Genomic DNA, 14,004 nt, shown 5'->3' on the forward strand with positions numbered 1-14,004 from the left:
TTAAAATCACTGAGGAAGGTTCTTGACTGGAGAACTAAAGCTAGAGTATATCCATTTCTGTACTTGTTTCTAACTGTTTTTGTTTAAAAAATTGTTTTTTGCTTCAATGACAAAAGTGCTTAATTTATTATTCAATTTCTTTAAATACTTTCTGGAAGATATAAAAATAAATATCAATTATTTTTTCTTATTCATTCGTTAATATTGCAATTTTTTTTAAATACATAATGAGATGATTTTCCCTAAACTATTTAGACTAGATCAACTATCATTTAACTAATATCTGGCTGGATATGCCAGATGCAATATGTTTAACAAATATCCGTTGCATCCCTGTCAGACTTCTGGCAAAAAAAAACAGAAATACAGCTAATAAACAAGAAAATGACACATTTTGAATGAAGTACTTTTTAATGAAAGTCCAGAACTATTACATGTATAAAAATAACTTGTTTTTCATCAAAAAGGTTGTACAGCCCAGTGTGGAACCTAAAACAAATATTAATAGTAAATAGTACATATACATGATAAAATTTTGAAAAAATGAAAAATATTTCATGAGCAGGGTTGGCAAGTTTTTGACACATGACGGTTTTTACCGGTTTATACCATGGTTTTTACCGTCATGTCAAAAACCCATAGTTTTTTTTCTTCAAAACTATGGGTTTTTGACAGGGGTTGTGTAAATGATATTTATTAAACTAGAGGGCTTTGTTCCAGTGTTGGCAAGTTTTTGACACATGACGGTTTTTACCAGTTTATACCATGGTTTTTACTGTCATGTCAAAACCCCATAATTTTGGTAAAACTGTTTTTTTATTTGAGTTTAACTGCTTATAATTTAAAATTAATTCATTTTTGGGCAATAAAATAAGAAAAAAAAGTCGTTGAAAGATATTTAAGAACATATTTTTGCATTTTCCCAACATGATTATATCAAATTATACTATTTGAAGTAAAATATTAGGATACTAAACAAAATTTTCAACATATCCAAGCATCATTTTGTTTGGCATATTACATTACTTAAGAATGTCAAGTCATTTCTGACTTAGAGTTTGTTAGTAGTTACAAGTTTTGAAAGTTTTGTTTAGCTTATTTCCAATATTTAAGAAACGCCAAATTTTAAATTATTCTTTTTAAATCTTGAATTTATTAATAGTTCCAAGTTTTTTTGTTTGTTTGTTTATTTCTAACAATTAAGAAGTGCAAAATTTTTAATCCTTTGCAAATCAAGATATAATGATAAAAGTTAAGTATCACTATTTTCAATAAGTATATTACAATATTTCTGTATGAATGTATATCCTTCTATAAGAATACATGTATATAGTTGCAAAATCAATAGCAATCATTTACAACATTCATTTATAAAGGCAATTAAGTGAAAATATATTGTCCGCTATATGCCATAAATTATAGAAAACAATAGGTTTTTGACGGTTTTTACCGGTAAAAACACGGTTTTTACCACTGTCATGTCAAAAACCAGTTTTTGACGGCAAAAACCCAACCCTGTTCATGAGAAATAAATGCTTAAACTTGGTTGAAATTAAGCTACATAGTGCTCACATATCATAGATCAATCTTGAAATCCGAATTGCCTGGAAAGCTCATTTTTAGAACCATTTAATGTCTTTTATCACAAATATCTCCATATAGTATATCACAGGTTGTTCTTGAAATCTAAGTTACCTTATAATCACACACTCAGTGATCGTGAGGTCCATTCTGCTCAAAGATTTGAGCATTTAGGGCAACATAGCGTCAATGCCTGGGAACTGCAAGATGTTCCTGTAAGGTGCTTGCTGAATTTTATTTCAACTATAGGGCTTTCATGCTAATCATGATGTTAGGGTTTGGGTACAATAGATCTCTGGTCGATGTGCCCTGCTCGCCAGAGCTGCCCAACCTCTAAGTCTACCTGAAGAGCTCAATTTTTAGAATCATCTATGGTCCTTTATCCTGAATATCCCCATATAGTATATCAGATTGTTCTTGAAATCTGAATCCTCTGGAAAGCTAAATTTGTAGAACCATATAAGGTCTTTTTGTCTGCACAATTCAACATTTAAAGTTAAACTTAGGTTTTGGGTTTCATAGTTATTTCTTATTATTAAACCTCAATTTATGAACCCTATTCCGGGGTCTCCGATATCCCACACTATCAGGGTTCATACAGAGATCAGAAGAAATCCAAGGAGTCCAAAATTTTAAGGACTTATCAAAAATTAAAAAACATTGTGTAAAAGATAACTAAACAATTTTTTTTTTTAAAAATTAAAAAGCAGTTATTATAAGGAACTCGCAAAAATGTTTAGTTTGTATATTTTTTTCAAGCCCTTTTGAAATAAATTTTGACTTTGACAAACTTCATTAAGAAAAATAAATTAAGTTATCACTTTTACACATAAACACATTTTCCAGTTTTAAATATTTTAATAAATCTTGTTAAAGTACAGATATTAAAGATTAACATAAAAACCTACCAATCTTATATTTTTAAATTTGAGTACGTAAGAAAATCCAAGACATTTTATACACACACACACAAAAAAAAACACAGTAAATTATTACTTAAGTTTGCTTGTAACATGTAAAATTAAAATTATTTGCTGTTATATTTTTCTTCTAACTCTTGTAATTCAATTTTATTTTCTTTTAAAATATTTCTCAAACGATTAGATTTTGACACCTAAGTCATATAATTTAGTTTCCCTGTTTGGACAGCAAATTCATCAGCGTACTTAATAAGTTAATCTATGCAACACAATAATCTAAGGACTAATTTAGAAATCTAAGTAGTTCCAAGTACTCCTTGGAGACCGGTGGTTGAGCGGTAGCGCTTCGCGCTGTCGTGCCACAGGCCCCTGGTTCGACTCTGGGGCCGGGCAAGGTTGACTCAGTCTTTCATCCCTTCAGTGGGTTGATAAATGAGTACCAAGCATGCTTGGGAACTAAACACTGGGGGTTCAGCGTTCGGCTGATCACCTAACCGGAACATCTGCTCCTGCACCCCAGAAAACTGAGATGGGCACAGTAAGCCTTGGACCTCTATGGGCTGTCGCGCCACTGAGTTTAGTTTAGTGAATGAATCACAGTGATAATCACTTGTCAAAAAACTGTTTTTCTTTATGGTACTAAGAAGGTACGAATATATATGAAAAACTATATATTTTAAAATAAAACTTACCTTTTCTAAATGGCTAGCCGGTTGTCTTTTTTCAAGGTTAGCAAAGAAGTAATTTGTTTTACCAAACAGCTGTTTAGTTTTTTCAATAAGTTGCTGATGAGGAGAAAGTTTTTTTGTTCCCATCACGACATGCCCCTAAAAACAAAAAAGGAAACATTTCCTAACACATATATATATATATAAACATTTTAACCACAATCTAGTAAAAAAAAAATAGTTACCAGTTGAGAATCTATTTTTGCATCCAAACGTGCATTTCGTATCAGGTTAACTATCCATTTTTCAGCCTCTATATATGACATATTCAATTTTTCAGAAAGCATTCTAAAATATTTAAAATAATTAGACAGATAAACAATACATTAGAAGGCAAAGTTAGGAAATTTTGTTGCTGCCAGTAGTGGCTACTTTGGAACACAAGGAAAAAAAACTTTAAACACTTTAAAAAAAAAATTTAAATTTTAGACTATAAAATATTATTAATTTAAAGTGAAACATATAGGCTTAAAGATATTTTAAAATTTAGTTGCCCTTCTGCTCCACATAACAGCACTAGTTCAGTTTTTTTTCTTTCTTTCCTTAAAGCTTTTAAATCAAAATCATTATTGGATTAATTTATATTTCTTGGCAAGATTTTGCACTGAGGAGATATTACATTTTCATGCCTAGGTTAACAAACAAGATTCCTTAAAGCAAATGAAAAACATGATGATCAGATTAAACTTGTTAGTGAAAATAAAAATGGAATAATATGAAACAACAAAAATTACAGCTTTTAGATTCTTTAGCAAAACCAAAGCAACCAACTCCAGCTAACAGATCATGCATTTGTCACATAAAATAATCAATTTTTTCTGTGTCTTACTCAATGCTTTTTATAGAATAAAAAGCAAAGATATTTGTATTAAATAAAGGAGCGAACTATAATAGTGTAACTTAAACTACATTTAAATTAAAACTTTTAAAAACTGTTATTTATTAAACGACCGGTGGCCGGGCAAGGTTGACTCAGCCTTTCACGCCTTCAGTGGTTCGATAAATAGTACCAAGCATGCTTGGGAACTGGGGGTTTCGCATTCAACTGACCACCTAACTGGAACATCTGCTCCTGCACCCCAAAGCCCAAGAAAACTTAGATGGGAACAGTAGGCCTTGGCCCTCAACAGCCTTTCACAGGCCAAGGCTGACTCGCAGATTTTCCTCCATCTGGCCCTGTCCAGTGCGACGGCCCGCCATCGGTTGACTCCCAATAGCTTGAGGTCCTTTTCAACGTCGTCTATCCATCTTGTAGGTGGTCGTCCCCTACGTCTTGTCCCTTCAATTGTGGAAAAAGTCACTTTTTTGGAAGGGACGGCATCAGAATTTCTGAAGAGGTGGCCCAGCCACCTAATGCGTGATGCTTTAATAGTTCTCACAATAGTTCCCAACGAATTTGTCATATTTTTTTGTAAATTTTGTGGTTGTAAAGAATTCTCCATACGTTTACGTATTAGTTTAGAGTATTAGTAAAGAGTTTAGTTTCTGTTATTTATTGAAGAAAAAACATTAATAAATTAAAAGTTAACTATGCACTTACTGAAGTGATAAGCATTGATGAATGGAACAGAATGTTTCAAAAATTGCTAATCGAGAGTTCTCAATGAATAGATCATTCCAAGAAACAAGGAAAAAGTCATTAGATAAGACATCTTCACATTCTCTGAGCTTTTGTTGTGCACGGTCAAAATCAAAGTTAACATACAGACATTCAACAAACTCTGTTAGTGGATCTCTATACTGATAAGTTTCCTAAATAAGAAGAAAAAAAAAAAGATAAGGAAATTTAAAAATATCACAGGGAAAACAAAGCATATAATTTATGTACCAATAAACATATTTAATTTTAAGGCTACTCTATTTTCTTTTTGTTATTAGCATAAACATTACATTACGTTATAAGAGAGTAAAGGTTATTATTGGGTTCAAAATTATAAATACATATTTTCAATTTTGAAAATGATTTACGAAGACATTTTCAGATTCTAAATAATGTACAATCAGGGTTGATACAGAGATGAGAAAAAGAAATCCAAGGAGTCTAAAATTTTCAGGACTTTGTGTAAAAGATAACTAGACAGTTTTTTTTAAATTAAAAAGCAGTTATTATAAGGGACTTGCAAAAATGTATATTTTGCATATTTTTTTCTAACACTTTTGAAATAAATTTTGACTTTGTCAAACTTCATCAAGAAAAATAAATAAAGTTATCACTTTTACAAATAAATACATTTTCCAGTTTCACATATTTTAATAAATCTTGTTAAAGTACAGATGTTAAAGATTAACATAAAAACCTAAGGCATTTAAAAAAAAAAAAATCACAGTAAATTATTAATTAAGTTTGCTTGTAACTTAAGAAGAAAAACAACTATAATAAATTGTGTGTCATAACTGAAAATAAAAGCAAATTAATGAAAGCAAAACATTGTTAATATTGCAAAGTCTTCAGACGAATACAGATTTACATGAAGAATCTCACTTCTGGGTAAAAAAAAAAAAAAAAAAAAAAAAAAAAAAAAAAAGTAAATTTGCTGCCAATTTAAGCCACCATTGTTAATGCCCAATATTTTTGCCTAGTTTATAGACGACTTAAAATATACAATGTTGCTGCATATCATTTATCAATCCCTGGAGGACAATAGTATTAATATCATTCCAAGTTTCAGCAACGATAAACTACAATTTTGCCACAGATATGAGGTGTCTGCCATCAGCATGTACAGAGAATACCCCAATTGTATGCAACATTACATATTAAAGTAATACATAAACATAATGGATATATTCGGTATTAACTATAGCGGCTTAATTATTGTGGGAAACTTTTTGTTTTAAAAGTCTTTATTTAGATAATTTCAGTACCCAACTCGGACTATTCTGCAGTTAAAACGAGTGAAAGAAACGTGTAAAGCAAAAACTCCTTTCTGCAATATTTGGGACAAAAAGCCAAAAGATAACATGAAAGTAATTACTGTGTAATAAATACAAAAAAAAAAAAAAAAAAATAATAATATTAAAAAAATACAGTTTATTTATATTATCCCCATTCAAAATCAAATATTACAATGTTTGCACTCTACAGTAGTCTATACCCAACAAAAGGGACACATTTGTTTGTTAAGGCCACAAAATTGTCGGTGGATCTAATAAATTATATTGCTCCTTTTATGCAGCAGATTGTCTTAATCTGCTGAATGTTTTAATGTTTACACAGTAAGATCGTTGACTGTGGCAACAGTAAAAAATATATATATACCACGTAAAAAAAAGCTCTTTGAAAAGGGTTTAAAATAAGAATTAAATGTTTGTAAATTATTGAATTTTAAAATTTAATATTATATAAAATTAAAATTTAGTACTTTTATACTTTTTATAACATGACTTCATTTTATATAAATAATTGATATACTACCCTTTATATTTAATCTAAACAAAATTTACAATGAACTGAAAAGTTTGCTACAGTTGCAAGATTACTGAAATTTTTAAAACAGAGGATTTTCAACACAGAACAATTTGCTTCAGAAATCTCAGCATTGCAATTGAAAGTTTTTTTTAAACATTAAATTATAACTTATTATATCAAGTTTTTACAATGATTAAATGGAGTTATACTTTTTAGTTTCTGACATTAACATGACGGAAATCCGTTTCTGCAGGCAGAAATCCAAGCCTGACAGAAATTGAGTTATTTCTTATAAATATGTATTTCCATATAGCAGCCTATTCCATATTATAAAAACCTATATGTATTAAAATGCAATATTTGCACATAGCATAATAACAGTGGCCACTTGTTCTAGGACAACTAAAATTTGACTTGGGCTGCCATAAATTATAAATGGTCTCCCATATATGTAAAAAGGACAGTAAAATGTTTTGGTCAAAAAATAGCAAATTTCATCATAATTGTGAAAATTACACATTCTCCATCTTTAATTTTTCAGTTCAAAATCACTTATTTTACTAACCTTTTAAAAATAAAACCTAATCAAGAAATGTAAAAAGACCATTGAAAATGTGTACAGACTAGTAGTAACTTTTAATTACTTATTCTGCAGATCAAATACTAAAATCCCTGGATTATCTTTTCGAAGATTTTTTGCACTTATTTTCAAATCAAGTTTCATCATTTTATGGTACACAATCAAGGTAGAAACACCTCGGAGAACAACCTGATATATTTAAAATATTTCAAAAAAAAAAAAATATTTAAAATTTAACATGATTTATAAATTTTTTTTCCAGGTTAATTTTTAAACATAATTTATAGATATCACAATATCAGCAAATGCTGCTTCATTATTGATATACTATACATGAATAATTTGAATTTTTTAAAAAAAATAATAAATAAAAAAATTTAAGCATTAAGAAGGCAGATCGTTAAAAAAAATGGCATTTAATTCACTATGTAGTTAGCATTTCTGATATATTGAAAAAAAATTTTTTTTTTGAGAAACTAACTTCCAATGACTTAACTATAGATAGATTTGATCATGGTTTAGAACTTAAAACATTCACATACCTGCTGAATAACTCGAACTAATTCTTTCATCACAGTTGGTCTCTGCTTGTTTGTAATGACAGCTGCAGTTATGTATCTTAAAATGTGAGGACAAAACGTCTGAATTGCATTCAAATTCCTTTAAGTAAAAAATATAATAAAAATGATAATCACAATCAATAAAAAAACAAATAATTAAACTTTATTAATCATGCTAAATAAAATTTAAATTAAAAACAGAGATTATACTATCTGTGAGAAAAGTATCTCAGTAACAAAACTATTCTTCGCAATGTTGCTTCATTCATTAAAAAGTAAAGTGAAATAATGATATGAAAGCTTAAGTTATTAATTGAAGCAAAAATGAAATTAAACACATTTTATACTAATAAATAACCTAGCATAAGAACCTGCACTTTCTATAGAAAAGTAATGTGCAGAAACCCGCTTTAAACGATGTCTTCTGTGCATAGTGATCTTAAATATTTTAAAAATTAACTAATTTTGACAAATAATTTTAATAGATAAATTTTAACAGATTTAAAAAATTCTTTCACATATGATTTTGTTTTAATAAAATCTATCATCTAAAACAAAATAATAAAATTTTTTTTGGTATTTTTCCTATTGTTATAGGAACAAAAATTCACAAGAAACCCCAACAGAAAAAACCCAAAGAGATCTTGAAATGACAATCAGATGGCATGGATTTTTTCATCATATTCACTACAATAGAATATACATGCACATTTGTTTTTAACAATAACAGATGCAGAATAAAAAAAATTACTAAGCTTGAAAATGATTATACTTTTAAATAAAAGGACAAAGGAAAAATAAATAAATGAACAAAGAATAAAAAAAAAAAAAATAAAGCCAGTGAAATTAAAAAGCAGGAAAAAAGTAACGTAAAATATACGACAGAAAAAAACCAGAATTAAAAAAAAAAAAAATCGTCTTCTTAAACTTGCAATAAATTAATCGAAAATTCCAAAGTGAAAAATCACAAAATGGCAGTCAGATGAAGCGCATGTTGTCATCATATTTATTATTACAGACACAAACAAATTTTTTTTTTTTGAATAATAACAAATGCAGAACAAAAAAGATAAAAAAAACTGGGAAAATAATACAATGTAGAATAATACTTTAAAATGAAAAAATAGAGAAGTTGAAAAAAATATCAGAAAAAGCAATCATCCTATTAAAACCAATCCAAAAGAAACTCTATGGAAAATCCTAGAGATTTTTGGAATGGCAATCAGATGACGCGCATGTTTTCATCACAATTACCATTAGATAAATAAAATATTAAAAGTTTTTTTTTCTGTTTTGTTTGATCAATCGTAATAAAATTGAGATATTCTGTTTTGTGAAACTCGTTTTCAGTGATGCAGCGTTCTCCTGTATTCAACCTATGCCAGCAACATCATGGACTGCGAGCACTCAGCTGGTATTTTTTCTTTTGCTGTTGGTTGATCAGGTGTAGCTCATGACGTCATTCCTTATCTGTAGGTCGAATACACTTATGCTTCTGTTGAAGATGGTTATGTTGTATTCTTACTTTTCGTTGTTTTGTTACTCTGTTTGTTAGAGTGCAATGTGTCTTAATTTTAAATAAGTCGCTTACCATCGAAACTTCATTTTTGCACCTATTTCGGCTGTCATTTACTACATTCACAGGGTGGCCACTCAAATCAGATTTCAAATTTCCCTGATTTTTCCAGATAAAAATCTTAAAATTTCCAGGTTTTAGTTTCTTTATTCTAATAAAGTGTAGGACGTGGGTACAAGAAAAGTGTCTATATTATAAAATATCTTATTCAAAATGCCATTTTTTTAAAACATATCTTGAAAAAAATAATTTATTTTGATAATTTGGTAAGATTTTTTTATTCATTTTTTAATGTTTTGGTAAAAAATTTTGAATCAAAAATGATATATTGACCAACAAAAGAGTAAAATTAAAATATGTTATAAGGTTGGTTTGCTGAGAAAAAATAATTCACAGCTTTGGAAATACAAAAGCTTTCAGAAAAAGAGTGCAATATAAAATCTATTATTATTATTAGATTATAACCAACTAATTTTTGGAGAATTTTATAAAGTTAAAAATACAAAAACATTTTGTCAAATGGAAAAAAATTACCACGAAAGCATTGGAACAAACTTAAGCCAGAAATGGATTCAGCCCAAGGACAGAATTTAAAAACAGAAGCTAATATCCTAATTCCTTCTTCCACCTCCCCCACAATCTTTCCTAAATTGCAATCCATAGCGGTCAAAGGTTTTCACATTCGTTTAGCAACAGTGGGAGAATTTTATGTGGCATTCTAGTTTAACAGAGCTGTAATGGAGCAAATTTTGATGCAAGCAAAGTATTGCTAAGCTGATGATATTTCAACTGCTTGGAGATACATTTTCTAAAAAAAGTGGGTATAATGGATGAAATAATTTAAATTAAGAAAATTAGTGAATAATTTAAATTAGTGAAATTAAAAAAATTTCCAGCTTTTCTTTAAAATTCCCTGATTTTTCCAGGTTTTTATCCAAATTTCCCTGATTTTTCCAGTATAAAAAAATTCCCTGATAATTCCAGGTGGGTGGCCACCCTGATTCAGTACTGTCATAAATATACACACAATTTTTAAAAATTGATGCAAAATAAAAACAAACCAAAAACAAGGAGAAAAATAATACAAAGTAGAATACTAAAAATTTAAAAAATAAAAAGTTTAAAAAAAAATATATCAGAAAAAGCAATCGTCCTATTAAAACCAATCCAAAAGAAACTCAATGGAAAACCCAAAGAGATCTTTGAAAAGGGAATCAGATGACGCGCATGCTTTCATCACATTTATCACTTAGTACTGATACAAAATTTTTAAAAAGAGATGTAATATAAAAAACAAGGCAAAGTAGGACACTATATGATTATAAAAAGGAAATAGGAAATAGGAAATGAATAGGAAAATGCAATCATCCCATTAAAATCAATTCACAAGAAACTCATTGGAAAACCAAGAGATCTTTGAAATTGCAACCAGGAGATTTTTATATAAACATAAACACCTTATTTTTTTTATCAGTAAACATGGAATTTATCAGTAATATTTGGAGAAAATTAAACACTTTTCATTTTTAAAAATGCTTTGAATTATTCAGATTCATTCAAAAATGATAAAACTGATGAAAAACTTTATACTTTAAAAAAAAATAATTAACTTTTTTACAAAAATTGATATATTAAAAAAAATATACATAAATTGGATAAAATAATAAAGTTTTTTTTTAAGTCGTATCACTTAGAACAAAAAATAAATCAATAAATATATATTCTGATGAGTAATATAAATTCAAATAAAATATATTTTAATTCAAAAAAATTTATAGGGTTTAAATAAAAGCGAAAGATTAAAATAAAACAATTATAATACAAAATAAGATTCAATATTTATTTGATATTATGCTTCAGATATTAATTCTATTTTTTGAAACATTTGAGGTTTCATGAATTTCGAAATTTTTTTCTTGAAAAAAAATCACTTAAGTTAACTAAAAAATTACACAGGGAGCAGGTTAAAAATTCTCGTTTTCCAACACTTCAAGAATTCTTCAAGCTGCAATTACACTGTATTAAAATATTGGGATTCGGTATTACATTGTATTAAAATATTGTAAAACATGGCGCTAACTGTCGGAAAAAATGGAAGATTGACTATGAAATTGCATCAAAAAGTGATTAATTAAAATCATGATTAAAAACTCTTGTTGTAATAACATTGTTGTTGGAGAGGGGGAAAAATAATGGGATTGTAAAAATCACATGGAAAAACAGAGCAATAATTTAAAATTCGTATGCCGTAATAAAATTCAGAATTTTTAAAACCATGTGGAAATGAAAAGCAATAACTGCCAAAAAATAGTTGAAAAACAACTTGGATGAAATTGGTAGGAACAAAGGCAAAAAAGATATCTAAGTTAAAACTTGGCATTTTCAAAATCATTTCGTATTACAATGAAATTGCCGTAAATAAATAAAATAAAGTGCGCTCAAAATATTGAATGCAGGATTTACAACTCACAAGTTGTAATACGGTATTAAATGTACTGGAATTATAAAAACCAAACAAACTGGCTAAAAAAAAAAAAAAGAAAAGAAAAAAAAAACCTCACTTGGATTTAAGATGAAATTGAAAAAAAAAAAAAAATAAATAAATAAATAAATAATGCACGATAAGAAGTCTTTAATTCGAAATTCACGTATTTCAATATCGTGTTGGTATTTTTTAAAAAACCAACAATGCAAAATTCCGAAGCTATTTCGGCGGAAAGAGATCAAGAAACAAAGATTTACGATAGAATCTATCTAAATTGAGCCCATCAAAAAGTGTTATCACATTTTTGTCTTACAAATTTTTTTTTACTTATTTTATTTTTTAATTGTTTTCAGCAGCTTTTGCATGGTGCATGCTGCCTGCAGACCCCAGGTTGCGCACTTCTACTATATGATTATAAAACAGATAAAGAAAAATCAGAAAAAAGCAATTGTCCTATTAAAATCAATTCACAAGAAACTCAATAGAGAACCCAAAGAGATCTTTGAAATTGTAATCAGATGACACTTCATTAACAATGGACAAAAGACAAACAATTTTCTTTTTATAACAGATGCCAAAAAAATTTAAAAAGCTCACATAAATAATACAAAGTAGAATACCATAAACTTAAAAAATTAATGAAAATTTTAAAAAATATCAGAAAAAGTAATCGTCCTATAAAAACCAATCCAAAAGAAACTCAATGGAAAACCCAAAGAGATCTTCGAAAAGGCAATCAGATGACGCGCATGTTTTCATCACATTTACTACAGTTGAAATGTAATAGATATACACATAATTATTAACATTAACAGTGGATGCAAAATAAAAACAAGAAAAAAATTAATGCAAATTAGGACATTATATGATTAAAAAATAGGAAAAATACCAGAAAAAGCAATCGTCCTATTAAAAACCAATTCATAAGAAACTCAATGGAAAACCCAAAGAGATCTTTGAAATGGCAATCAGATGACGCGCATGTTTTCACCCCATTTACTACAGTTGAAATGTCATAGATATACACATAGTTATTAACAGTGGATGCAAAATAAAACAAGAAAAAAAATTAAAGCAAATTAGGACATTATATGATTAAAAAATAGGAAAAATATCAGAAAAAGCAATCGTCCTATTAAAAACCAATTCATAAGAAACTCAATGGAAAACCCAAAGAGATCTTTGAAATGGCAATCAGATGACGCGCATGTTTTCATCCCATTTACTACAGTTGAAATGTCATAGATATACACATAGTTATTAACAGTGGATGCAAAATAAAACAAGAAAAAAAATTAAAGCAAATTAGGACATTATATGATTAAAAAATAGGAAAAATATCAGAAAAAGCAATCGTCCTATTAAAAACCAATTCATAAGAAACTCAATGGAAAACCCAAAGAGATCTTTGAAATGGCAATCAGATGACGCGCATGTTTTCATCCCATTTACTAGTTGAACTGTAATAGATACACATAATCATTAACAATAGATTCAAAATAAAAAAACTGAAACAAAGGGGAAAAAATGCAAATTAGGACATTATATAATAAAAAATATAGACAAAATATCAGAAAAAGCAATCATCCTATTAAAATCAATTCCTAAGAAACTCAATGGAAAACCCAAAGAGATCTTTGAAATGGCAATCAGATGACGCGCATGTTTTCATCCCATTTACTACAGTTGAACTGTAATAGATACACATAATCATTAACAATAGATTCAAAATAAAAAAACTGAAACAAAGGGGAAAAAATGCAAATTAGGACATTATATAATAAAAAATATAGACAAAATATCAGAAAAAGCAATCATCCTATTAAAATCAATTCCTAAGAAACTCAATGGAAAACCCAAAGAGATCTTTGAAATGGCAATCAGATGACGCGCATGCTTTCATCACATTTACTACACTTGAACTGTAATAGATGCACTATTTTTTTTCTTCTTCTCAACAGATGCAGAATAAAAAAGCAAGGAATAAGTAATGCAAAGGAAAGTATATGATAGAAAAACATATTAAATGTAAAAGAAAATCATGTATTTATTGTTCAGTTTCAAGAAATATGTCGCATATGTTATAATTTTTCTTAAAGTTGAACAATAGACACACGATTTTCTTTTAAAAAAGCTAGACTAAATAACACAAGATAGAATGTAGA

At 28.3% G+C, this 14,004-nt stretch overlaps 1 protein-coding gene across 1 annotated transcript in view; it reads right to left on the reverse strand.

Annotated features, from left to right (window-relative positions):
- Positions 1 to 392: 392 nt before the first annotated feature.
- Positions 393 to 14,004, reverse strand: part of LOC107444516 (eukaryotic translation initiation factor 3 subunit E-A) — a 34,950-nt gene continuing 21,338 nt past the window's right edge. Inside the window, exons 8-12 of the mRNA XM_087164065.1 lie at positions 7,761 to 7,878; positions 4,770 to 4,981; positions 3,415 to 3,517; positions 3,194 to 3,328; positions 393 to 489 (exon numbers count right to left, since the gene is read on the reverse strand). Of these exons, the coding sequence (XP_087020191.1) occupies positions 460 to 489; positions 3,194 to 3,328; positions 3,415 to 3,517; positions 4,770 to 4,981; positions 7,761 to 7,878 (598 nt within the window). The 3' untranslated portion in view covers positions 393 to 459. The remainder of the gene's footprint in view (positions 490 to 3,193; positions 3,329 to 3,414; positions 3,518 to 4,769; positions 4,982 to 7,760; positions 7,879 to 14,004) is intronic.

This window comes from Parasteatoda tepidariorum, chromosome 5, assembly GCF_982258835.1.
Source record: "Parasteatoda tepidariorum strain Cologne lab strain chromosome 5, Ptep-v5.0, whole genome shotgun sequence".
Classification (NCBI taxonomy): Eukaryota; Metazoa; Arthropoda; class Arachnida; order Araneae; family Theridiidae; genus Parasteatoda; species Parasteatoda tepidariorum.